This window comes from Camelus bactrianus, chromosome 16, assembly GCF_048773025.1.
Source record: "Camelus bactrianus isolate YW-2024 breed Bactrian camel chromosome 16, ASM4877302v1, whole genome shotgun sequence".
Classification (NCBI taxonomy): domain Eukaryota; kingdom Metazoa; phylum Chordata; class Mammalia; order Artiodactyla; family Camelidae; genus Camelus; species Camelus bactrianus.
Window position 1 is genome coordinate 34,621,454 of NC_133554.1, and position 27,210 is coordinate 34,648,663.

At 46.7% G+C, this 27,210-nt stretch overlaps 2 protein-coding genes and 1 pseudogene across 2 annotated transcripts in view; 2 read left to right on the forward strand and 1 right to left on the reverse strand.

Annotated features, from left to right (window-relative positions):
- The window catches only part of LOC105066496 (leucine-rich repeat-containing protein 37A-like), a 69,588-nt gene extending 59,495 nt beyond the window's left edge, over window positions 1–10,093 (forward strand). Inside the window, exons 13-19 of the mRNA XM_074343033.1 lie at window positions 399–517; window positions 2,412–4,300; window positions 4,844–4,954; window positions 7,980–8,026; window positions 9,547–9,601; window positions 9,683–9,822; window positions 9,932–10,093. Of these exons, the coding sequence (XP_074199134.1) occupies window positions 399–517; window positions 2,412–4,300; window positions 4,844–4,954; window positions 7,980–8,026; window positions 9,547–9,601; window positions 9,683–9,822; window positions 9,932–10,028 (2,458 nt within the window). The 3' untranslated portion in view covers window positions 10,029–10,093. The remainder of the gene's footprint in view (window positions 1–398; window positions 518–2,411; window positions 4,301–4,843; window positions 4,955–7,979; window positions 8,027–9,546; window positions 9,602–9,682; window positions 9,823–9,931) is intronic.
- A 684-nt stretch (window positions 10,094–10,777) lies between these two features.
- Window positions 10,778–27,210, forward strand: part of LOC105066495 (DNA repair protein RAD51 homolog 4) — a 36,829-nt gene continuing 20,396 nt past the window's right edge. Inside the window, 8 exon segments of the mRNA XM_074343034.1 lie at window positions 10,778–17,168; window positions 17,170–17,228; window positions 17,517–17,578; window positions 17,775–17,893; window positions 20,832–20,913; window positions 21,154–21,217; window positions 21,220–21,287; window positions 21,781–21,876. Of these exon segments, the coding sequence (XP_074199135.1) occupies window positions 17,149–17,168; window positions 17,170–17,228; window positions 17,517–17,578; window positions 17,775–17,893; window positions 20,832–20,913; window positions 21,154–21,217; window positions 21,220–21,287; window positions 21,781–21,876 (570 nt within the window). The 5' untranslated portion in view covers window positions 10,778–17,148.
- LOC141573618 (olfactory receptor 3A1-like) lies at window positions 25,898–26,897 on the reverse strand (annotated as a pseudogene).

Below are 27,210 nucleotides of genomic sequence, written 5' to 3' on the forward strand. Positions count from 1 at the left end.
TGTGATTTATCTTTCATTCTCTCAAGAGTGTCTTTCACAGGGCAGAAATTCTTAAATTTGATCATGTCTTGTCTTTTTTTTTAATGGACAATATTTTGGTGTTGGGAGGAGATACTTGTGAGTTAAACTACAGATCAGTGTCACCCAATTCTAATCCCCGTCACCTTCTTCCTAGGCACACCAACACCCACTGCCATCCTTACCCTTCTGTTGGGCACTTCTGTCCTCTGTATTTATTTACAAAAGTTAAGAGCAGCGGTTGGCCAACTCGTCCCTGTCCAATTCTCCAGGCCATGTGCCCCAAGAACTCCTTTTTGCACTTCCCTGTGGTGGCCTTGGCCTGCCTCCCTACTCAAGTCACTCCTTTACCACTAATTTAATTGTGTTTCCATTTGTAGGATCTTACCTAGCCGTCGGACCTGCTGCCTCTGCCAATTTAAAAATACTATTGAAGTTGTCTGCAAGACAGTCAAGCTGCACTGTGACAGTGACTGCCTGACAAACACGACACATTGTGGTGAGTCTGCATTGCCTGATGATAAACTTTTAAGTTTTTATTTATTTTTTTAATTTTTATTCTTAATCAGTGATGATAAAAATTTTAAACTAATGATGTAATTGAATTTTTATTCATTCATTCAGAGTTTCAATTCTCTAAATTTCTAAGAACTACTCCCTTGCTAAAAGTCGGATTCTCAGTTACATTATTAAACTGATAATGCCTCAGTTACATTGTTAGCTTAATAATGTAACTGATCCACATACATAGAGGAACAAGAGAAAGTCATGGAAGCGGAAAGAGAATTAACATTCATGGCCACATACTATATACTGTGCTCTCTGCGTTACCCCCAAATGAGAACTTATTCATATAGTGCATCACAGTTTGTAAACTGATTTAATATCCATTAGGTCTTACGTACCCTTTGTCTTATAGGGCAGGTGTAAATACATTTTTGTTTAGTTTGTTTTTGCAGTTTCATTAAAGAATACAAGTGGTGGTGTTTTATGTTTTATTTGGAGCCTGAGAGTTTCTGGTTCCATAACTAGAAGCTGCTCCCTAGCCTTTCCAGTGGATGGGATGGCTCTTTTATTCTTAGACTGTCCAGCTCTGAACTTGCTCTGAATCTCAAGCATTTCTATCCACAAAACACTCAGATGCTTTCAAGAATTTTTCTATACATTAGATTTACTGGCATTTAACTTGATGACTTCCAAAGTGTGCTGTCATGCTCAGACAGCTTGAATACTGGTCTCTATCAATGATCTGGAGCACATTATAAATAATAACATTTTGCTACTTACATAAAAATGTTGCTTATTTTCCAAACTTTTTTTTTTTTTTACTGATTATATTACTCCCTTCTCCCCCAGAAGTGGGCAGAAGAGGCATTTTTAATCTCCCTCCTTTTACAGGTGAGCAAAGCTAGATCAGAGGTGTGAAGTGCTGTGGCCTAGATCTCCTGTCCCTGGTTTTGGGCTCTCTGCGAGCCCTTGTTCCTCCTTTCTCATGACCCTTCATCTCTTCCTCTGACCCTCACCTCCTCCTCTGACCCTAACCCCCACCACCAAAAATACTTTTAATCCTTCTGGAAGAGAGACCCAACTGCACAGCAGTACACATGACCTTCACACAGTCAGAAGCTTTAGATGGGTCCCCAGGTAAAGCTGGGGATACTAGGAGTGAAATGAAAGCAAAGTAGGCATCTGACAACAGTTGCTTTTTCCCATCTGCATTTTAGGACTTCAAGTATTATTCCATTGATTTGTTGAACATTCCACATTAGCATACAGCCTGGCAAATGCCTTAACCTACACCCCAGATCCCTGCCCGCATGGTGTTTCTCTCTGTATAGAGCCTTTTGTTATGGGGGCTGAAATATATGGGAGCAGGGACCAAGGCGAGGAATTGGGGGTAGGTGGAAAAGGTCACATCCAGATGAGGACTTGTTAGCAGCAGGTGCCGTGATCACCTGTGATGGGAGCAGGACACGAGCACACTGAGGAGGCAGAGAGCAGAAGCCTCGCACTCTTCTGGGTCTGAGGCAGGACGGGGCAGGGTGTATGGAAGTGAGGAGTTACAGTGGGTCTGCAGAGCATCCTTCTGAGTGGGGAACAGCTGTCCTCCCAGCCTTGACTTCTCTTGAGTACCGGGCAGTTGGCCCCTGGAAACCAGTGGAATAATCCTAAACACTGTTACTCTGTTTCACACCATGGGATTTTCTGAGTAGATAGCCAGTTTTTCAAAATATATCTTTTTCACCTTCTGTTGTGAGGTTTCTTTTCCCCTCTCTAAGTGGCACCCAGATGTTTGCTGATTTCTAATTTATTTGACTGGGATATGTGGCTGTGGACTGGCAAAAAGCTGTCCATCAGCCTTCAGTTATCAAAAAAAACTTCTTTTTTGACAGGTGAAGAAGCAGCTGTAGGGAACATAGAAGGATCGTTCATGAAAGTGTTACAAGCCCGGAAAAATAATACCAGCACCGAGCTGATTATTGAGCCAGAGAAGGCGTCCTCAGACGAACATGGTGTCAGCTTCTCAGCCTTCATCGATGAACAGCTAGACTTTAATGACAAAAGTGACATTATCAGTGCACTAAGTTATGTACTGCCTTATTTCTCGGAGGGAAATCTAGAAGATTTAGAAACAGCATTTTTACCATTCATTAAACTTCTCTTTTCACATCTACAAGATGGAGATAAGTCCCTGGGTTATTTGGAAAAAAACACAAGGAACCGTTTTCTTAAACCTGAATCCAACAATTTACCTTATAAAAATAAACTGCAGAGATTTTATCATCTGAAAAAATGGTCAGATTCAGAAATGCAAAAAGAAATCGATGAAGTTGAAAAGAAGGAAAAAGCTGCCAGGCTTGTACGTGCTGACCCTTTGGATCACAAATTATGGCAGGCCTTTCAAAAGCAATTGGACACTGCCCAACCACAGGAAAACAGCCCAGCCAAGACTGAGAGTGTAGGGAAAAGGCTGCAGGGAGTGGACTGGGTCCTCAGGGGCCCAAATGGCATCATCAAAAAACGTGTCAAAGAATTGACACGTCGGAGGAAACAGAATTCCCAGCCACCTGTGGAGAACACTGCCAAGGATGAAAAGCAGTTGGACACTGCCCAACCACAGGAAAACAGCCCGGCAAAGACTGAGAGTGTAGGGGAAAGGCTACGGGGAGTGGACTGGCTCCTCAAGGACCCAGATGTCATCATCAAAGAAAGTGTCAACGAACTGAAGCATTGGAGGAAACAGAATGCCCAGCCAGCTGTGGAGAACACTGCCAAGGAAGAGGCACTCAAGAGGCAGTCCCCAGGAGCGGGGGGGCAGCTTCACATGATGTGGAGGCCCCGGAAGTTAGTGGGAAGCTCCTTCAACACAAAACCCTCACTTATAAATGAAGACAAAGCAGCAGTCTCTTCTTCCCTGCCTCCTGCCCCCACCCCTCCTAAATCTGAGGTTAAACAGGAATCAAAAGACTTATCCTACACTATTTTAGAAGATGCAGAAGGTATAGTTAGAAATATGGAAGCTTCTAAACCAACCTCACGTCCCAGAAAAAAACACCTGTTCCTTGGTCCTCGCTCTCGTGCGATGCACAGAGCATTCCAGGCCAAAAGAAATCGAAATTTGAAAAGGAAAGAGCTCCTCAGGAGAATATCCGCAGGCAGGCCTCCCTCCTCTGCAGTGAGGAGCCTCATAAATTCTCCTTCACGAGAAGCTATTTCTTCTTCAGGAGAACTAAATTCTTATGAAAATCCACCAGAATTATTTTCTTCTTTAGACCCTCTTGCAGGAAAGGCGACTGTGCCAGAAGGAGCTATCTCTGAAGTCGCTGCCCATACGGATGTACCCAGCACATATTCTGTTACTACAGGCAACTTTATGCCAACTGTTGAACACACAGGTGAAACACAACTGGAATACCACAGCGTGGACACTGAATTACCCTCTAAACCCACCAGCTTCACTTCCCCAGGGCCTTCATCCTTGGGTGATCAGTTTGAAATCCAGGTAAACCAGCAGCTACGGTCCATCATCCCAAATGATTATATGAGAGGCCTCATTTCTCATTTGATCCGAACTCTCAAAATGGACTGCTCTGAGACGCACGTGAAGCTGTCCTGTGCCAAGTTTTTCACCAGAACAGGCCTTCTGATAAAGCTGCTTAGTGAGCAGCAAAAAGTAAAATTGTCCCAGGCAGAGGGGGATACTGACCTGTGGAAAACTGAGAACTACATCAGTGAGAGCGCAGAAGGCCGGAGTGACCAGACAGGGCAGGAGCCACATGAGGTGAGGGCAATGCCTGACACATGGGGACCTGGACTTCTACTCAGTGTAGGACATGCCATTAAAGTGCCAAAGCAGGAAGACCAGGGGCTCCTGGTCTGTATCTTATCTCATCCATGAGACTGGCTAAGACAGCAATCTCTCACAGTGCTCATTTAGAGAATGGTGCCACTATTCCTAGGGGAGGCTTAAGACACAAGGTGAATTGTAGGAGAAAATGCTGATGCTAAGATTAGTAACACGTGAGATCTGATATGTTCTTTAAGAACCTATAAGCTACTCACTTGAAAGGATGGGGTTTAGAGTAGTTTAAGAATAGTTTGCTAAGGGGAAGGGTATAGCTCAAGTGATAGAGCACAGGCTTAGCATACACGAGGTCCTGGGTCCAGTCCCCAGCACTTCCTCTAAAAATAAATAAACAAACCTAATTACCTCCCACGCACCCCCCAAAAAAGAAGAGTGAGCTAGTGTCTGAATAGGTTTAAGAATAGTTATATTTCATCTTTTCTCTTTGTTTTTAAAAGAAATTATCCTTTATTTTTTTAGCTCACAGAAGAAGTTCCAGGATACGGCTATTCCAACGAACTCATCTTGGCAATATCAGTATCTGTGACTGCAGCAGTGGCTGTCTTGGTTATAGGTTTCTGCCTTTTTGAGGTAAGGACAATGAGATTCAGAACCCGCAAGCTGAAAATCACAGCTACCTTTCCACCTGCTTCTACTCCATAGTCCTCTTCAGTCACAAGGACTGAGATGGGCTTTGGGCTTTTATTGAAAAGTTATACGCCCGGGATTCTTAAAGGAGCTCCAGTCCCAGGGGGTCTCTGTGGAACTGAACCCAAGATAAGAAGCCATTAGACTATTTTGAAAAGTCAAGTTTTTAAGAAGGTCAGAGTTGACACAGTAGTACAATTTCTTCAACTCAAAACACTTCACCTCACCAGTCACTGCTTTCTTTCCTTGTTGGGTGACATGATGAGATACATCATCTCCTCCCTCCTGGAGCCGTCAGTCACCCTGGGAGGGCTGAAAGGACATGGCTAAGAGAGAGAAGTGTGATCCTGTCAATTCATTAGGTTTACTTCCAGCTTTCTTCTCCGGTGTGTGAGACATTGTGTAGGTAGTTTCCATCAAAACACTGCAAATAAATTCCTGCCTCAGGCTAAAGTATGTCCTTTTGTTCTAGTCCTGTTCTCACCATGTAGCCTTCCAGCTGTGCCTCAGTGTGCCTTGGAGGCCTGTCTCTACAGAAGGAAATTCTCTGCTTGTGTAGACACAGAGGCCCTGTCTGTAGAACAGATGTATTTCTCACTGACGAGTAATAATTTTGCGTTCTGATTTCTGATCAATCCTATGATACTGATAAAGTGAGACTGCCTCAATAGGAAGATGTGAGATCCCTCTTGGTGAAGACAGAGTCTCATTTCTGAGCCTAGGAACCTGGGGACTAGCGTGGTGTCAGCTTGCTAGTCATTGGCCATTGCCCAGACTGTGCCCTCTGCATCTGCCAGTGTCATATGGCCTTGTGCTTTTGTAGAATTTCTATAAACTCCTCTTTTATTGCTTTAATTGCTATGTAGTTTAACCTTGAATTTGTATTTATTTATATAATTTCATTATTTCCTCTCCCCACTTAGATAAGTTTTTTCAGGACTGGGACCATGCAATGTTTTTCCTAAAGTTGACAGTAATGATGTTAAGTGGAAGAGAGATGAGGCATTATGTCAATTCCACAATGAGGAGTAATGCAACATAATATTTATTTGAAGTAGCATAGACAGCCCAGCAGTAGAGAGACCCATGTGTTCTTTAGGCTTTTGAAACATCATGTTTAATATTCTAATCAGTGGGGAAAAATGAATAAATGGTAGTAGAACAGCTGCCTAACTATTTGGGGGAAAGATAATAGCAGGTCCCCATTTCTCACCTTAAACATATCTCCATAAACATGAAAGAAAAGAACTCATAAAACTATTAGAAGAAAATAAAAGCAGTATGTTTATAATCATGTGGTAGAAAAGAGCTTTCAGAGCCTGATGCCACAGGCAGAAACCTTTGGCGGATTTGACCACCCTGTCTGGGACACCAACTTAGCACCGACCTATGCCAAGCATAGGACAATGAGTCTTCCGTGTATTGTCTGGTTTAATCCCCGCAGTCCTGTGAGGACGGCAGTAGCATCCTTGTTTCATAGATATAGGACATAGGCTTAAGGCCCCAGTGACAAAACCAAAAGGAGAAAGCAGTTTCACCTGACTGTGAAGCCTGAGCTCCTTACTCCACTCTTCTGTCTCGTCCCCTTAGAGATAAATACATTGGGAAATGATTGAAACACTGAAAATCAATGAGAGCCAATATTTACTTATCATAAAGAGTGTTATAAATGAACAGGAAGAAGACAGACAATCCAGGGGAGGAGAGGGCAGGGGCTCGGAAGAGTAGCCATCTGTTGACAGTCTGTCCCCGTATCCCCCTGTCCTCATGGCGAGTGGGTTTTGTCAGCCAGGCCTTTGTCACCTCGTGGCATAAAAATAGTCTCTGATACTTTCTTAGTGCTGTTATAATCTGTCTAGAATTTGGTTTTTTTAGTGTAGTTGAGGTAGGGGAGCTAACTTTTTTCCACTGCATGAAAATCAAATTGTTTCAAAATTTTCTGCTGAACGGTTCATTCTTTCTTCACTAATCTAAAAATACTATCTTTACCTGGACTCTGTTCTATTGATCCCATTGTCTTTTCCTGCACCAGAACCGGTGCCACACTGCCTAATTCCAGTTGCTCTGGAACATGTTGTATAAATGGCAGGGTAAGCTCCTGCTTTTTGACCGTCTTTTTCATACATTGCATAACTATTCTTGCACAGTTTCTCTACCAAAGGTCAACTAGCCAGGTTTTGTTGTAAATTTATCTTGGATTTAAATAGGATTGCATTGAATTTGTCGGTTAATTTGAGGAGAATTGATATCTTTACAACATTCTAGGAAGATGGTATCTCATGCTATATACACATTTTTCATTTTAATGTCCTTCAGAAGAGTTTCAATGTTTTCATTGCATAGGTCTTACACATTCTTGGTTAAGTTTACCCCTAGGTACTTTATGCAGTTTTACTGACATTGTAAATGGGATATTTCTTCTATTTCTTAGTTTTTTGTGTTATATAGGAAAGTTTTTGAGGTTTATATGTTGATCTCTTGATTTTGTATGTAACATCTTCCTGAATTCTCATATTGCTTCCTACCTTAAGGATATCCATCATTTCATGTGCAAATGTGCTTCTCTCTTCCTTTCCAATATTTTTCTTACTGCAGTGATGAGCACCTCCTCAACAGTGATCAATAGTGGCTGTAATGATAGACATCCTAGTCTTATTCTTGGCTTTAAAACTGTGCTTAGGTTCCTGGTAGATACTTTTGTTTTGTTTTCCTACTTACAAGAATTTTTATTGGGAATTATCTGTTGAATGTTACCTAAAACAATCAGTAAAATGTATTGCCGGCTGTGCCCAAGAGCCTAAGTTAGATACTGTGAAAGAGGCAAAGGATTAGTAAACAAGAGAGCATTCCTTCCACAAAAAAGTCATCATCTCACTGGGTAGATAAGACTTAAAATAAAAAGGAATGAATAAAAATTTGGAGATGATCATTATGATGAATAATTCTGATCATGTTTCTTCCAAAACAGATTTATTCTCACAGGACAGCAGCAAAGGGCGATAGAAAAAGCGTAAGGTAAGTACAACTCTGATCATTTTTTTTTAAGTTTTTATTTTTTTGTTTGTTTTACTTTTGTGGGGGAGGTAATTAGGTTTATTTATTTTTAATAGAGGTACTGAGGATCGAAACCAGGGCCTCGTGCATGCTAAGCAGCTCACTCTACCACTGAGCTGTACCCTCCCCCTTGTCTGGTAATTTTTAAAGCAGGATTTTAGAACTAGAGGAGAACTTAGATTTCATCTATTTCAATCTCTTCAGTTTACAGTGAAGAAACCACAAAAGGCAGGAAGAATATTTATTTATCGTAATGCTTTGCCCGAATTTATTTACCAGCCAAACTAGCTCCCCAGCCAAAGCTGAGTTGGAAAGGGACAGGCCCAGACGCCTGTGCTTTTCCTAGTCCTTTAAGGAAAGAACGGGGAGGGGGAGAGGTTTGGGTTGTTACCTGTTCCTTCTGGTGGTGGCCATCAGGCCGGGCTGGGCCAGTGGCCTTGGAGGTCCTGGGGTAGGGAAGGCCGCATGGTTCTAGGGTTTGAGGACCAGCCTCACTCAAAGTTGTTGGAAGGGAGAATATATGAGTCCTTCCTAGAAAGTGGCAGGAAAACATCCCCTGTCATCCTGCTGGTTTTCAGGCCCCCACACTCCATTCCCTTTATCCAAACCTCATACAATTTTAACTGGGAGAAACTTTAGAGAGTAGTGTGTTTCTTCCATTAAGGAAATGGAGAAAGAGGAAGGGAAAAGGTCCTGCCCCACGGCCATGCTGCTCATGAGTATCAAAAAGTAGATGCTTCCTTTCCACTGAGGACTTCATTGATCACACTTCTTGGGCTGTGAGCTACCTTTTATGTCACAAATCAGTACCACATACTCTATGGAGATAAGGAGTTTCTAAAACAAACTGATTTTGCACTCTGATTTTTTCCTATACTATGTATATTCAAAAAAGAATATTTTGTGTTTTAGTGCTGGTCATGGCCTTTCAACTGATTTCACAATTCATTTACGCATCAGGGACAGCCTGCGATGTGAAAGTCAGTGAGTCAGATAACTGTGCTAGTTGGACTCGGGTTTACTTGGTGTGATTCAGCTTACAGGACAAAGCAGCTAGGAAAATAGGGGCTCCTCCCCTCCAGCCCCCAGCACGTGCTGTGTGTGAGACTGCATCTGCAGAGGGCTGGGGTGAACACGTCCAGCCACGTGCTTCTGCCCAGCATGGCTGTGCAGGGTCTTCCCTGCACGAGGGCACTTGGCAGGGCCGAGGCAGTGAGTGGGACCAGAAAGTCTGGCCGAACTCCATGCCCGGCCACATTCAGAGGCCTGTCCAGGGACACTGGGGGGCCATCTCGGACAGACGTGGAGAGCTTCTGGGAGCCCAGTGTGCATCAAATTATCATCAGCCTCCAGGTCTGTGGTGCCTTTGCTTGCTGTGAGTGTTGACTGAGGTGCCCATTTAGTCCGAATAAGACCAGACAGACACCCTGTGAGACGTGGAAAGTGGCACGCATCACTAATTGTGTGTGTTTTCTTCCAAGGGGCTTCTTTCGATTTGTGCTGCATAGAAAATGCCCAGAGGAAACTGAGAGTCAGGTAAATCTGAGGAGGATAAAGTACTGTTGCCAGAGAAAGCAGGGGAGATGCAGAATGAATGTTCCCCTTTTTCTGTTCTAGGAGGGCTTCTGGAGAATGCGGCCGTTCTGGCTCAGGGACGTGTACAAACCTCTCAGTGCCACACGCAAGAAAAATATGATGCAGAAGCTACATGATGGGGAATCTTCTGATGAGGAAGAGATTTTCAGTAGGGATGCGAGGTGAGTGATCGGGGACAACTTAAACTTCTCATCCAAAATGAGGAAATAATGAAAAATTTAATTGTTCCTTTCAAGAGTAAAGGCCTTAGCATTTTTCTTCTTACCCCAGGGCACCCAGAGATGGCGCAGCTGACGTGGTTCTGACCATCGAGTCGGAAGAGCCGGATGAGGAGAGTGAGACAGCACAGGGGAGCGACGCGATGTGAGCCCCGTCCCGCCTCAGGCCTGTTGGCTTCTCAGAATTCATTATTAAATACTTGTTTTTCTCTAACTAAGATGTACAAATTCACAACCAATTCTAGCCATGTGGTAAGAACTTAAGATATAAATAGTTGAATATTTATAAGCAAAGAACAAGGGCCACAGGCAGGAGAAAGCAAGACTGAAGCTAGAATCTCTCATGGTAGCCAGTGCTTCTGCGAGGGGTGATGTGGGCACAGGAGGATGACTAGAAGGATGAAGAAGGGCTTCTCTCCCTCATTTCCCCAGTATAATCAGTCCCTGGGAACTGGGAAGCGTGTCTTGCGCAGGGGGCAGGATCGTGCAGTCACAGCACAGCTGGTGCTGGTGTCCTCCCCCGCTCCAGCCAGCAGCGGTTACTCACAGCACAGCTGCCTCTGCCGGCGGGGGCCCCACTCACAGGGTCTGGGGAGGCCAGAAGATTTGCATCACTGGGCCTGCCTCCACCCTGAGGGCAAGGCCTGGCTTTTCTCTGAAGCTCTCAAACTTGTGTACAGATGTGTGCCCTGTCATGGTAGGGGGTTCTCCAGCCTTTCAAGTTGGTGGAAAATTCACATGGAGTTTTTTTTTTCTTGTTCTTCTCTAAAAAAATCCCAACCCTTGGAGAGCTAGCTGGAGGGACAGGATAAAGAATGTGTGAGAGCAGCCATTGTCCAAGATGGCCATCCTCAGGCCTCACCTGGGCTGCCCTGGCCTCTCCTGACCCCACTGAGGGTCAGCCATGTGCTGCTCAGCTCTGTCCAGCTCAGCCCAGCACCAAACCTCCCCACTTCCTGCCTCACCCAGCAGAGGCCCGTGGCCGCATGATTTCAAATGACAGTGCCACCTCCATCAGCTGCAAGGTTCTTCCACTCCTGCAAAGAAAGTCATTAGTCGGTCACATTTAGTAAGCCAGTGATGGTTAAAATACATTAGTGAGTAAAAGAAATTCTGAATGAGTCAATAACAATGACAACAACGAGGAGAACGATGGCAGCTGTTTCTGAGCACCTGCTCCGGGCCAGGTGCAGTACTAGGCACTTTGGTCACACCATTAGGTCATAGGAACAGAAAGTCCCCATGCCCGCTCAGACTAATGAGTGGGGGGTTGATGTCAGTAAGAGAGGTGGACACGACAGGGAGCTGACAAGAAACCAAGGATAAAGATCTTCAAGTTGCTGGGCTTCCCAGATTGTGGACCAGGATTCCAAGTAGCTCCAGGTTCCTATTTGGGGATGTTTCCATTATTTCAATGTTGATACATAGAGTGAGGCTTAGGTAATATTTTTTATGTCACATTACCTCAAATTTGCACAATTCTTTATTAGTCTCAAATGCTACCCTACCATATTTCTAAATAAAAATGCCCAAGAGTAAGGTTCTGCTTTGCCCAGCTTGTCCCAGATTGGGCAGTGCTTTTGCCAGAATGCAGAGACTTCACCTGGTGAGCCTGTCTCTCCTTGGGTCAGGGACACACCCTGGCTCTAGGGAGTCAGCTGGTACAAAAACCATGGCCACCTAGGGCTGCCTCTGTCCCCATCTTACTGATGGGCAAACTAGCTCGGAGCCCAGCTCCTTACTGAGATCTGAGTGATAGAACAAGGGAGGGAGATACAAGGCCAACAGCTACTAAGTGAAAATTCTCATTGGTTCCAATGAAATCTGTCAGAGGAATTAGGCATTTTTAAAAGATAATGAAATGAGACAACATATGATTAGGGCAAGAATGACACAGAAAACTTGTAGGGTTCAGAGGAGGGAAGGTTAGGAAGCTGGGGAGAGTCCATGAAAAAGTTGGGACTTGTCCTGGGCCTGGGTTACATGCCAGATACTGTGCCTGGTGCTGGAGGAAGAGTTGGCTAGGACACAGTCCCTGCCCTCCAGGCACTCCTAAGATTGGGGAGGAGGGACAGACTCCTGAAGGTGTACATAGAAGACAGTGTGTTGACATGACAATGGCAGTGTGCCAAGCGGTGGTTCAGCTCTTGGTTGGCTGGAAAGGAGTAAATGTGAGGGATGGCTTGGAGGAGGGGAAGAGGACGAAAGCCACACAGAAGTTTAGGCTCATGAGATGAAGGAAAGGCCTGGTCTAGACAGAGGACAGTGCAGTGGCAAGAAGCGTGAAACCCCAGGTGTGCTCGCGTGGTGCGCAGCCTGCTGTCCCCAAGCACGAAGCGCGAGGCGGGAAAGGCATTGTGTGAGGCCGCGCGGGGAGCAGGGGACCAGTCCCGGGGGCCTGGCAGAGGCACGGGGGCGTGACCAGACAGCACAGACTGCAATGTTTTAAGCAGAGAAGAGACACAATCAAGCTTGAGTTTTAGAAAGAGTACTTTGAAGGTGACCTGGAAGTAGAGAGGCCAGGAAATCAACTTGGGGGTTTAGACTAAGTAGGAACTGGGAGAAAATGGGGCGCCAGACCAGAGGTTTTGATGCAGCTGAAGCAGGTGTGTGATGGGTACACGTGAGTGAGAACTGGAAGGACAAGCGCTTATGTTCAGTGAAGGAAAGGTTGGACTTTTGAGATTTTTTTAATGGTAGATTCCAGATGATAATAAGGTCCAAGTGTAACCTGGGGGTGGGGGGTCAGGAAGTATCGGGAATCCAGGAAGTGATGAGAAAGAGTTTGAATGGCCTTGGAGACTCACTCCTTTCCCCTTTCAGTAGCTCAGCAGAAAGCTAGCTCAGAGGTCCCCAAGGGGTCAGGGGAGAAACAGGCCCCCCTTTTCCTGTCATCATTTCTGTCCTCGGGCAGTTTCCACTATTAGTGGTACAGGTGTTCCCCGCCTCCCTGTCCCTATAGTTGTGGGGCACTCCTGGCGGCTCCCTCCCTGCAGGAGTGCTAGCCACGGGACCCACAGTCAGAAAATACAGCTCCCGTTCAAAAAGGCTGCCAGAGAAATGACATCCATATAATTGTGAAAAGGGAAATATAATTTCTCAAAATATGATCTGTAGACCTCTGTACTGAAATGTCCCTGGGGTGCTTATTTAAAAGAATAAATAAGTAAATAATAAGGCTAGTCCTGGACACCTCCCCTTTCTAAAAATAAACAAAGCCAGGTACTACTTAAAGTGGTGAAGACAGATTTCAATCAGTAGTATACAGTAGCAATAATACAGGAAAAGGGTCCAGACACCCACAAGGGGATAAAATAAAAGAAGTAAAGAGCATAAGGAAATGTAACACCAGAAAAGGATACAAAGTTGGCACAGAACTAAACAAATGGAACCAGAGGAGAGAGGTTTCTGAGCACATGGAATGCGGGATAGAAAACCACAGTGTGAGATGCAGAGAGGGTCATCTGGGGGAAGATGATTTCTGTAGAAACCTTGAAGAGAGAGGTGAAATAAAATTATACCTTCAGGAAGAGGAGCAGGAGATGCATGAATGTGAATGCTAGAGGCAGAGTGAGAGCCTCAAATTCACTAGAAAGAAGCCAGGAGTCCCCTGCAATGCTGGCCACTAACATACTCTTCCTGGAAAGTGTTTATGCCCTGAGATGTCTATCACATGAGTGAAGATGGTTTTTCATGGACACAAGAGGCAAATTGCCTCCCCTTGGCATGCATGGTAGCAGACAAGCCCTCTGAGTGCTTTGAGACTCCGTGAGAGTTGAGCCCATCAGTGCTTTGACAATGAAACAACCTAATTTTCTGGAGGGGTCTATTACCATGCATCGTTGAATGTGGGAATACAAGGTGGGTTTGTAGCTTCTCTCTGAGACAGCAGGATTCTGTGAGTGCCTGTGTACTCACAGACACGCACAGACACATGCACATACACAGTAAAACTTCAGGAGGTAGAGGGATGCAGACCTCAGAAAACTAAATCAGAACTACCCCTTCCTGATCCTGTTTTCATGGACAAGATCCCAGATAACCATTTGTCAGAAGAAAAGGGTTCTCCCCACACCCCCGCCCCTCTCTCTCTCTGCCTGTCTCTGAATCTCTGTTTTAGATTTACTTACTGGAAATACCAGTGCTGAAGGAACACTGGGCTCCGTGCTGCACAGAAAGTCTCTGCGATCTTCACTACAGCCCTGCTGGATGGCATCAGCCCCATTGTACAATTGAGGGACCAAGAGTCCCTGATCTTACTTGACTTGTCTATGGCCACATATCTAAGGGGTAGAACTTGGATTTAAACTTGGGCTCCTAGCCCAAGACTTTCCCACTATACCATGAAGTTTCCTGCAGGCATCCATCACTTTAGCCATACTGGCTTACGTACCCCTTTCATATAATCAGGACTGGCAACATAGTTTGCGGTTCAATAATTCAAAAATTACTAAGACTGTCAAGACAGTGACATCCGAGCATTAAACCAAGCACAGGGCCCCTTCTAAGTGTGGGGCTGTGTGTGACTGCACGGGACACACACCCATGCAACTTCCCTGCAGATAATTCCCTCAGCCCACATCAACCCATACCACCGGCCCTTCACTGGCTAACTCCTTCCCTTCCTAAGAGTATCGCCTTCTCCAAGAAGCCTTCCTTACCTTCACTCTCTCCCAAGTTATACTAAGTCCCCTCTGGTTGTCCTGTCATAGTGCAGACCATGCGGTAATATTCTTGATTCTTGCCTGACACCCTCTCCAGCACACACACACACACCTCCCCCAGGCTGGGAGACTGTGCTTTCTGGCTCTGCATTCCCAGAACTTAACTCTGGGCCAGACACCTTGTAAGTGCCCAAAGAGTTTTGTAAAACAAAGTAAAGGGAACCTAGAATCTCTAAGGAAGAACAGTAAGTTGCAATGTGAAGGCAGGCAGGCTACTGGGGGGACATAATCAGGCAGGTGAAGTCACACTAGGGAGGACCGAGGGAGAGAAGCCATGGCGAGTGGAGTCGGGCAGCGATGTCTGTGTAGGGGTGGTGAGGGCAAAGCAGGATGAGCAGTATGGTCAGCAAACCTCTGACTAATCCCAGAAGGCTTCCTGGAACCAGAGGCCAGCGTGTCTCCAAGAACTGATTTGGGGTCAGGAATCCATAGGCAACCTGCACACGTGCTCCTTCCTCCCTGGGAGTCCAGGGTCTGGGCTGTGATAACTCAAGGAAGTACCACCTCTTCAAGCCCCTCTCCCCAGCCCCCAGCTCTGGCCTTAAACAGGAGAAAAGGACCAGACTTATGTCTTACGGTAGATTGATGGCATCTTCCTCCAAGAAGTTAACCAAACTGCCCCTTGAGGAAAGTGGGAGTCCTTTGGTAGTGACGGTCCTGTTCATAGATTTGGGGTTCGGAAAGGGCTTCGGCATTTGATTGAGTGCGTTCAGAACGTTAAGCGTTTCCTTCTTCAGCATGGCCTTCTCCCCATCTCCCACTTTATAACGTGTCTCTCATGCCATCTTTGTTTGGGACCACAGCCATCACCATGCAGGACAACCAAGCTGACAGGAAGCAGAGAGAAACTGGAGGCAGTGGACACACCCTTAGTTTGGGTGGGATGGGGGTGTAATGAGCTGACTTGATAAGCATCCCAGAGTGTAACAATTAGGGGCCAGCCTCCCCCTTGATCTGAAGGCTGCGGCTGCCCAGGGCCAATGTCAGGAGCAGGCAGAACCCAGGAACAGGCTACAGCATCCCTTGGGCCCCTTCCAGCTCTAAGGCTCTGTGGCTACAGCAGCCCTGCCCTTCTCTGAAGAGCTCAAAGTGCTTCTTGCCACCTGTGCTCTTCGGACCTGCTCTGAAATGGAGGTGGTGGATGGAGAGACAAAGATGCCGGGCGTTGAGGAAGGGGACCCAGTACTGGAATGAGTCTGGGAACGGGAGACTTTGTCCATAGACTGCTGAGACTCTCCATCCAGACATCCTAGGCTGCAACCTCCCTGTGTCCAGTTGTGTTGGCACAGGGAAAGCCCCAATGGTTCATGGGGATCATAGCTCACTTAAACCCAGGTTTCAGTGCTAGAATTTTTTTTTTTTTTTTTTTTTAGCAGAGGGAGGTAATTTGGTTTACTTTTTTTTCTTTTCTTTGATAGAGGTACTTGGGATTGAACCCAGGACCTGGTGCATGCTAGGCATGCACTCTACCATTGAGCTATACCTGACCCCCTAGAATTCTAAGTTCTGCCACAGTCACCCCAGGTGTCTTCATGTGTTGAGTGACAATGGTGGGTGCTGCATGGACATACAGAAGGGGACCAGACATTGCTTCTGTTCTCAAGGAAACCACTTCATGGTAGCAAAACATACACACAATTCTGAGGGGGTGGGCGGCACTGTTAAAACAGTACTGGCTTTGCACCCAGATGTGGATTTGTCTGCTCTAAGTCCAGGGGTACAAGCTGCGAAAGCTTTAGCAATTGACTCCACTGCCCTGAGCCTCAGTTTCCTCATCTGTGAAATAGGGATGAACATAGCACCTACCGCATTGGATTGTGAGCAGATAACCCCGTCAAGTTGTTTCATTTCTTCCAGAGGATGAGGTCAAGCAAAGGACATTTAAAAATACCAAAATCGTTGTGAGTTCTAGATACTCAGGGATTTTGTTGCTCATTTAAAAACTCTTTTATTTGGAAAATAGAGCAGATGCCCTCTCTGTGCTCTGTTGCTTTTTTTTAGCACCGATCATATGATCGGTAATTATGATTTATTTGATTCCTCTTCACTGCCTTTCCTCACTATCGGGTAGGTCCATGAGCCTAGTGGGATGGTCTGTGCAGTCGGATGTTCGGGCCCAGGGCTCAGAACGTAAGGGAGCACCTGGGAGGCCGGCACCGAGGCGTGATCCGGGAGAGGGTGGAGGCCTATGCGGGCGCTGAGCGTGGTGGCAGCGGCGCGGGGAACGTGGCTCCTTTCCGCCAGCGCCGTCTCCACCCCAATTGCTGGGTCGCAGGAGCCTGCGCGTCCGCTCTGAGGCCTGGAGGTGCGCTGCAGGCCAGGCCCTGGAGCCTGGAAGCAGGAAGTGGCTGCGCGGTGCCGCTGCAGGGCTGGGCTGGCCCTGGGCGCCGGGGCCCCAGCGGGGTCCGCGCCGCCGCCGCCGCCGCCGCCGGTGCCGCTGTCTCCTGCCTCCCGTGCCTGGTCCAGAAAAGGGCGCCAAGGAGGCGTCTGAAGAGAGGGCCCAACGGATGCCCCCGGGACGAGCGACCCCGGGCCCCCAGCTAACATGGGCGTGCTCCGCGCCGGACTGCCCAGGCCTCACCCAGGGCATGGTTCAGCTTCTGCGGAGCCACGGGATCAAGACAGGTGACCGCGGGCGCGCGCCAGTGCTGACCACACCGCTGGGCCTAGAGCGGAGGCCGGCTCCTGTCCTGGCACACCCTTCCCCTCCCTCCTCCGCCTACAGCCTCTGGAGAGCTCGGGAAGGTGGGAGTAGGGCGACCACGCCCCAGGAAGGATGGAACCCCCCCGCTGTGTGCCAGGCTGCACGCCAGGTCCTGCAGCTCGGCTCGTTCCCTTAGGCGAGGAAAAGTCCGGTGCTGGAGGCCCCAGGCCTCCCTTCCTGCGCGTCAACCCCACGTGTTTAATTTGCAGTGGTGGACTTCGTTTCTGCAGACCTGGAGGTGGTAGCCCAGAAATGTGGCTTGTCCTATAAGGTGAGCTGATGATCTGCATGCTCCAAACCAGGGTGTCTCTAAATGCCCATCCCTGAGCAAAGGGTTTCCAGAGATTGCTAATGCGGGCTATGAGACCCTGGGGTGCGCCTTCCCTTGCCAGGTCACTGCGGAGTACTCTGGGCTGCTTGGGATGGAAGCGCCGGGGCCATTATGAGTCGCCCCGCCCCTTCCGCAGGCCCTGGTCGCCCTGAGGCGGGTGCTGCTGGCTCAGTTCTCAGCTTTCCCCTTCAATGGCGCTGATCTCTACGAGGAACTGAAGACCTATACTGCCATCCTGTCCACAGGCATTGAAAGGTTTGTGTGGGTACTTGGGTGAGAAGGTGAGAGGCAGGAGGACCGTGGCAGCCGCCAGCTGGGCTTTAAATGCTGGAGCCTAGGGAAGGCAGGGTTTTTCAAACAGTGGTGAGGGCAGTGTGGCTGGATGGTCAGGACTTATGTGTCCTCTTACCCTGTGACAGAGTTTCTCCAACTCCTAACATTTTGAGGTGTGTAATTATTTGAGGGCGGGGGGCATTCCTGTGCGTAGTAGGATGTTTGGCAGCATCCCTTGCCTCTTCCCATTAGTTGCAGGTCGCACTTCCCTTCTCCCCATGTCCTGAAAATCAAAAACATTTCCAGCCGTTGCCAAATGACCCTCCCAAGAGGGGAGGGCAAAATTACCACTGATTGAGAACCACTGTCCTATAACACAAGATGTCAGTATTTCATTGTTATTCAGCAGTACAGAGCAACTATTCTGTGGCCTTTCACTTAAAGATGGGACCAGAGAGAGCAGGGTAGGACTAACATTTACTGAGTGCCTACTATGTGCAGCCATTTATATAATCTCTTAAGTGACCCTGTGAATTAGTGATTATTTACCCCACTTGAGTTTAGCTCAAGAGGATCGAGGGGCAAAGGTGGGCCTTCAGCCCCCGAGCACTTGAGTCGGAACTTGGTGCATTCCCCATACTCTGCACCTGGAGGGGCCAAGAATACATTCTGCCGTGTTTGCGGAGGGGAAGAGTTGGAAGACAACGGGCTGCTTCTGGCCGAGGGAATCTGACCTCTCTCCTGGCCTGTTGGTGCAGAATTTGAAAAAGAACTCCACCACCGCAGAAGTCTTTGGATTGGTTTGGCCCTTGCTGTTCCCACAACACATTCTCTTGGCAAGGTTCCTACAGCACAGGGCTTGCTTCCCCGGCTGGGGGTTCAGGTCTGTAATTCATCAAGCGTTGGCTGAGTGCCTACAGGTGCCAGGTGCGTGCAGAGGATACCTGTTGGAGTGAGGCAAGGCCCCGGCACTTAAGGAGTGTGGGGTGTGGTGGGTGAGAAGAGCAGGTGAACACAAGAGAGAGGTGTTAGCACACATGGAGGCAGCGTCAGGAGGGGGTGACTGACCAGAAGCCAGATTGGCCTTTGGGAGCTTATAAAACCAGCAGGTACAGAGGGAGAATTTAGGGAGCAGTCAGGTGGTAAAGTGGCAGGATTGCCGCCACAGGGAGTCAGTGCAGGGGAGATCAGGTGGTTCCAGAAAGCTCTGTGAAGGAGGCGGACCTCAGTGAGGACCAGGTGGACATTCTCTGAGTGGTCGCCGGGAACCAGGCACCCTTATTCCAAGCTCGTTATTTCATCGGTCTTCACAACCACACCGAGCATGTTACGATGAAAGTCATCATCCTGTGGAGGAGGAAACTGGGACTCGGGTTGAGTGTCTTGCCCAAGACCTTGCAGCTAGTAAGTGGCAGACCAGGCCCCTGAAGTCACGTGTCATCCCCCTCAGTACAAGAACCCAGCTCGAACTGGTCCGCGTTTTTGGGGAAGGCTGTCTGGTGAAAGCGGAGGCCTGGGGTGGAGGTGAGCGGGGCTGGGAAGGACATGGCGGGGGAGGGTGTGGGGCCCAGTCAAGGGCAGGGGACCCCAGGAGGCTTGTTGAAGAAATGTGATAAGCCTTCCTTCCAGGGGGGGACATAGGTGAGATTCCAAGATGACCCACTAGGTTTCTAGCCTTCCTCACAAGTATTCTTTGGGTACTTGATGGACGATGGACGTAACTTGAACCTGGGAGGGGAGGAGAGTTCTGTAGTCAACAGCTTGGGAAATGCTGGTTCACCCAAATGAAGCAGATTTCCTTGTTGTAGACCTTCTGAGAGCCCTTAGTGCCGACGTGCGCTGTGAATCTTTACGAGGGCGATAGAGCGCATATTTCTTCTGATCAGGATCCCATTCTTCATGCCAGATTACCTACTGGGATAGAAAAAGGTAGATTTCAAGGAGTAAACATAACTGTACCTGTTTAGATGAATAACACATCATGGCTAATCACATCTTAAAAGCTTCAAGCTAAGGAATTTTTTTTTTTTTGCATGGGGAGGTAATTAGGTTTATTTTTAGAGGAGGTACTGAGGAATGAACCCAGGACCCTGTGCATGCTAAGCATTCGTTCTACTGCTTGAGCTATACCCTAAGCTAAGGAATTCTTAAACTCAGCAGTAAAACAAACAATCCAAGTAGGCAAATGGGCAAAAGACATGGACAGACGTATTACCAGAGGTTCACCATCATTAGTCATTAGGGAAATGTAGGTGAAACCCACAGTGAGATGTGACCACATAGCTCCCAGAATGGCTGAAATGAAAAATGGTGCTAACACCAAATGCTAGTGAGGATGTGGAGAAACTGGATTACTCACACATTGCTAGTGGGAAAATAACCTAGCAGAGCCACTCTGGAAAATAGGTTAGTATTTTCTTGTAACATTGATATGCACTTGCCATACCACCCAGCAGTTGTGTTCTTGGGCATTTTTTTCCCAGAGGAATAAAAGCTTAGGTTTATGCCAAAACATGTGCACAAATGTTCAGAGCAGTTTTATGCATAATTTCCCCGAACTGGAACCAGCTAAAATGTCCTTCAGTGGGTAAATGGTTAAACAAACTTGGTGCCTCTGTACCATGGAATACTACTACAGGGGCTAATAATAATAATAACAACAACAACAACAACAACAACAACTAATAATATAGGGTCTGAGATGGAGAATGAGGAGGATCTTTGGATGGGGCGGCAAAGACCTCTGCAGAGAGGTGATCACCCAGAGGTGATCTTTAAGCTGAGAGTGAGAGGATGCAGGGCCAGAGGAACATTTAGCCGGGCCCGCTCCCCTCCAAAGGAGACTCCATCAGGAGAAGCCTCCTGGCCAGAAATGTTAGAACATCTGTGGACCATTCTCTTCCCCTTTCTCTGCCATCAGCCTGGACAAACTGCTCGATGCTGGTCTCTATACTGGAGAAGTGACTGAAATCGTGGGAGGCCCAGGTAGCGGCAAAACCCAGGTACACGTGCGGCCAGCAGCAGGAGGACTGGTGGAGGTGGGTGCGTAACCCTGGATCCCTGGGGAAGCTTCTGCCAGGGTGCTGGTGATTCAGAGCTCGAAAGAGAGAAGCTGGGTGGTAAGGAGGAGGGCACCAACTTGGCCGACTCTTGTTTCTGGGATCTGGATGAGATTCGGTGGGAGCCCCATTCTGGGCCCTCCTTGAGGGCTCAGATTCACCCAGTGCCCTGTCTCTACTCAGGTGTGTCTTTGTGTGTCTGCACACATGGCCTGTGGCCTGCAGCAGAACGTCTTGTACATCGACTCCATGGAGGATTCACAGCCTCCTGCATTCTCCAGCTACTTCAGGCCAGAACCCCAGATGAGGAGGAGCAGGTAAAGGGCAGGAGAGGGTTGGGTTCCTTTGAGGTTATGATACAGTAAGACCCTGCTATCTAACACTGAAAGAATTTTGGCCATTTGGGTGAATAGTCGTTTCTGGCTTTGAAACTTGTGAATACGGCCTGTACTCTGCAAGCCTCCCCCATTATGACATCATCCCAGCTTGGATGCTGCCCTTGAATATCCTAATTCAGGGCTGCCAAACACCCACCCTCTGTGTTTTCTATGCCATTTCTTGCCCGTGGCAGACACACTAATCAGTCCTATTACTCCCTCCCACGGGCTCTGACTTGGCTTTGCAGCTCAGCACCCAGGCAGCCACCATGGTGAGAACTGGCCCATCAGACAGAGCCCATTTGCCACCCTGGACCTGAGTCCTGGTGTCTAAGTGCCCCTTCCTGCTCGGCCTCAAAAAATCTCTCTTCATCTTGTGCAACCCCCAGCCCCTCTTCTCCAAAACCCTCCCTTGTCTTTCCTTACCCTTCAGGCAGGAGCTCTTCAGAGGATCCAGGTGGTGCGTGCCTTTGACATCTTCCAGTTGCTGGATGTGCTGCAGGACCTGGGAGGCACTGTGGCCCAGCAGGTGAGCCCGCTTTCCCGCCCCCTCCCGGCTTCCCCCAGCTTGCCAGTGCTCTCTGCACCACAGACTCTGCTTGGCAACGCTGATGTACAGTCTGGTGACTCTAGCTGTGTCTGCCACTCCCAGGATCAGATTTCTGGTGCTTCATTCATTCCCGAGTGCCTCCTCGTTGTATTGCCCATCTTCCCCATTAGACAATAAGCCCCTTAAGTGCAGGATCATGTCATATTCATCTCTGCATTCCCCTGCTGGATCAGTCACGATTGCTTTCAGCTGCAAGTAATAGTCTGCCTGACAGACACTTGAACCTTGAGGACATTTAATTATCTCACATGAGTCTGGAGGTTGGCAGGTCCGTAATATCAGAGCTCTTGGTTGATGTGCCTGGTCCTCCTGCTCTTCCCCCTCATGATTGCAAAGTGGCTGCTATAGCTCTAAGCATCGTGTCTCCACACAGCCACATCACATCCATATTTGGGACAGTGAGAGACGTCTCTTTTCTCTACCTCTTTTTTATCAAGGAAGAAAAATCTTTCTCTGGAACCTACCAGTACCCTTCCCACTTCCCCTTACATTGAATTGGCCAAAACTGAGTTATGTGTATGTCTTAGACCAGGGGTTGGGCCCACCTTCTCTCTGACATCAGGAGATTTCTGCCCAGTACTTGAACATTCAGAGTCCTGTTAACAAGGAAGAGGGGTTTGGAATGGCATTTGGGTTGGTACCCTGCTACACCTGAGAGGTACTCAGGCAGGCTTTGGTGCACTGATTTATATACTCTTAGATTTGGGAGACACCTTAGAAGAGTTTAATTCCCCTAAAACTTTTTCTCTCACCCCAAAGCATGACATATTCCTATGGGCATACCCAGTATTATATACAAAGTAAATCTTTTTTACAAACTTTAGAATGTGTAATAGTTGAACAGATACTTGCTATAGGAATCAGCTGGTAATGTCCCCCTGTGTGTTAAGACATGAAGTCAAGCAGTCCTGATCTAATCCAGCCCTCTTGTTTCTAGAGATGAGGAGAGGGGACTAGAGACGTCTAGTGAGTTGCATGAGTCACTGCATATTTAATATAAGATTGAAGTTTATAACTCAAATTCCTCAACTCCCAGGTCAAAAGACTGTATTTTTTACTAGAGGATCATTAAATGGTATATAGTCTATTATTGCATAACAAGTGACCACAAACTTAGGGACTTAAAATAACACATTTATTACTCCCTAGTTTCTGTGGGTTGGGAGTCTGGGCACAGGTTTGCCAGGTCCTCTGCTTAGGGTCTCATCAGGCTGTAATCCAGGCTGTAGCTAGGCTGTGTTCTTATCTGGAGGCTCAGCTGGGGAAGTATCACTTGCAAGTTCCCTTAGTTTGTCAGCAGAATTCACTTCCTAGAGGCTTCAATTTCTTGCTGGCATTTGGCCAGAGGCCACCTTCCACTCCTTGAGACTTCCCACGGTTCCTGCCATGTGGCCCTTTCAATAGACAATTTGCAGCGCGACCACTTGCTGCTTCAAGACAGCACAAGAGTGAGAGCAAAATGCAACAGGGGGGTTTACACAACATGATGTACTCATGGGAGTGGCAGCTCCTTTGCTGTATAACGTCACCTAATCAAGAGAACAACGTCCCAACACCTTTGAAATTTTTTTCGTCAGAAAGCGAGTCACAAGACTCCCCCAAAGTCAAGGGGAAGGGACCATGGAGGGCTTGAATACCTAGAGGTGGGCATCATGGGGTCTCTCTGCCCCAGGTGACCTGATAGCTCCATGGTTACAAGCATCGTGGAGTCTGTCTTCTCCTTCTGGGTCCCTTGGCAAATGTTGTTGGTGACAGAATCAAGGCCAAATGGGGCTGTAGCTGAGTCCACAGGGCTGTTTCCAAGTCTGTATCCAGGACTACTGTCTGCAAGTCTGCCACCTGGGCACAAGCCTGTTTTCTTAAAGGCCCTCCTTGGACTTGGGCTCCAGCAAGGTCTCACTCTCTCCTACCTAGATCCCAGAGCTCCCACAAGGTCACTTTTTGTCTAAATTATTGTTACTGAGCAGGGAATATGAGTAGGGGAACCTCCTATTCTGCCTTCTTGCTGACTGTACATATATATATATAGTATGTATATATAAAATATCACATACATGGTATACGATCAAGCTTACACTTTATGGTGTTAGGGCAGTTTTTCTCAATAAGAAAAGTTACAACATATGCAAATATAAATCCTTTATATATCAAATACCTGACTTATAAAGAAATGTTAAGTACTAGAAAAACATCACTGGGAAATATTTATACAGCATTTAAGTGGAAAAGTCATTTTTCCTAAGCATGACACAGAACAAAGAAGGCAAACTTCATAAAAATGTCCAACTTAACTTGGGCAAGAGACACCCTAAACGAAGTTACAGACAAATGGGAAACTGGGGAATATATTTGCAACATAATGGCAAAGCGATATTGTCTTAAAATGTGAAGTGTTTCCATCAGTCATTAAGATAAAGATAAATTACCCTCAAAGGGACAAAAACACAGACAATTTTGAAAGAATAAATACAAATAATAAAGAAATATATTTAAAAATCTGTCCAATCACACTCATAAACAAAAAATACAAATTAAAAAATAATGCAATATTTGATCTAATTATCGAAGATAAAACGTTCTATTTATAATACCCAGTGAAGTCAGCAAGTGAGGTAACAAATATTCTTGTAAACTGCCAGTCAAGATGTTAAATGGTGCATATGTTTTTGGCAAATAGAAAGGCAGAATATTTACCAATTTTTACATCTGTATTTCCTTAGCATGGGTGCACACTCACACACACTCAAATCACTTTTGTGAATTTAACCAGCAGAAATAATTTCAGATATATGGAAAGATTTATACTAAGTAAACATTAATTCCATTATTATTAGCAATTGCAAAAAAAAGAAAGAAATTATATCAATAGGGGTTTGGTTAAATAGATGATAGTTTATACATAAAGTGGAATATTCTGCAGCCTTTAAAATGGATAAGATAGATTTGTAGGATGACATGTTAAGAATTATACTATGTATGTGGAAAGGAGAAGAGCAGATTACAAAACAATATGGTGTTTTGCTTGTGTGTGTGTGTGTGTGTGTGTCTGTCTGTCTGTCTGTCTGTCTGGAAAGGTAAACACCAGCTATTACCCACTGTTCCTTTTAAAGAATGAGAAGGAAAATACAGCTAAATAATGACTGGTCTAAAGGCTGGTAAGTTCATATCACCATATGACTTGTATTTACAGATACGGTTTGTCTCAGCTATCAGGTTTGGGGACTGAGAATGAGAATTCAGAGGGGAATTTCATATTGAGTATTCTGGATTTTTTTTAATATTTAAATAATATTTAGGTTATAAATGCTTATCTTTTAAAAGATTTGAAACATATAAGGATAGATGAGGAAATTTCAGTTTTGTATTATAAGATTTATCATATATGTTAATGGAGTTTTAAAATTTTGCCCAGAGGGGTCACAGTCTCCAGAGTTACTAAAGAACACGTGACTATTCAGCTTCCCATCTGTCCCCTCTATATTCTGTGGCATCTTGTGTGATGAGAGAGGAATGAGCTGCTCTTTTTGGCTTGGAGAAGCCTCATGGGAGAAATAAAATTACCCTGATCGCTGGGCTTGTTTTATAAACAGACCAACCATACCTGAACTTGAAGGAATCATAGGACCACCTGAGGGGGTTGCTTGTATATTTGGGAGAACCCCACCTATAAACAACCAAGAGTCATTCCCTGTAGGACGTGCACCTATAAGCATTCAAAGCCTCCAGGTTTCACTTCTACCCAGAATTGAAGCTTGCAGGGACTGACATTGTAATTTGTCAAGGGGGCTGACCTAGCAGAGCCTACAGGCCCATTGCCTGTAACTGGGCAGGACATCTTTGGGAAACAGTAACGATTGTCTTCTACAAAACAATCCAGTGCTCAGGGAAGTAGAGTAGTTCTGGACCATTTGTCCTAGTTCTTGGCCCCAGAGAATTTCTCCTTTAGTCCAAAAAGAGAAAGGGAAAAGGTGACACAAATTGTCAACGAGCCAGTGACCACCTCCCCATGAGCACCTGCCGGAGGGCACCCCGAACATCAGGGTTCCAGAGGCTGTAGATGATTGGATTCAGCATGGGGTTGATGACAGTGTTAAAAATCTCAACAACTTTATCCTTATCTGAAAGCTTGGCTGAACCCAGTCGCATGTAGTTGAAGATACCAGACCCATAGAAGAGGCAGACCACAGTGAGATGGGAGCCACATTTGGAGAAGGCTTTCTTCCTGCCCTCCAATGAGCGAATTCAGAGAACTGCAGCTGCCACATGGGCATAGGAGGTGAGAACGAGAACCATGGGGGTACCTGCCAGTATGAAACCCACACCGAAGAGCAGAAGCTCATTGAGTTGGAGTTGGGTGCTGGAGCAGGAGAGCTGGAAGAGCTGTGGGAGGTCACAGTAGAAGTGGTTGATCACACTGGGGCCACAGAAGTTGAGTGTGGATATGGCTACAGTGTGGGTCAGTGCATTGGTGAAGGCACAAGCCCAGGACACAGCCACCAGTATCCTCTGGACTGTCTGGCTCATGCGGATGCTGTAGGTGAGGGGCTGGCAGATGGCCAGGAATTGGTCATAGGCCATGGCTGTCAACCAGAAGCAGTCCACCCCAACCAGCTGATGGAATAAGAAAAGCTGTGTATGAGGCAGGCTGCATAGGGAACTGTGTGCTTGTGGGACAGAAGACAAGCCAACATGGAGGGAACAGTGACGGTGATGCACCCAATGTCCAGCACTGATAGGTTCCCCAGGAAGAAGTACGTGGGGGTGTGGAGTTTGGGTTCCACTAAGATGGCTTCCAGGATGCTGAGGTTGCCCCCAACCGTGACCACGTAGGCAAAGAGGAAGAGAACAGAGACAACTGGCCTCAGCTCTGGTGTCTCCACCAAGCCCAGCAGGACGAACTCAGTAACATCTGTTCCATTGGCCCCAGGTTCTGGCTGCATTCGTTTCTGCAAGGAAATATCCAAAGAGATGAAGAATCAGCCCTTTCAGTATATTTATTCAAAAAGAAGAAACAGACTTCCTTCTCCATGCTGAGCTCTCTGCTAAGTTCTTCCTCCCCAAGTAAGGACTCTCCCACGGCCCAGGCATACACACTGGTTCGCTCTTTGACTACATTTTCCTCAACAGCATTACTTCATTCTCAGGTACAGGGGAATCCTTTCACAATGTGAACATATATCATCACATTTTACTTTAAATATATTATAATTTTATTTGTCAATTATACCTCTGTTAAGCTAGAGAAATAACATT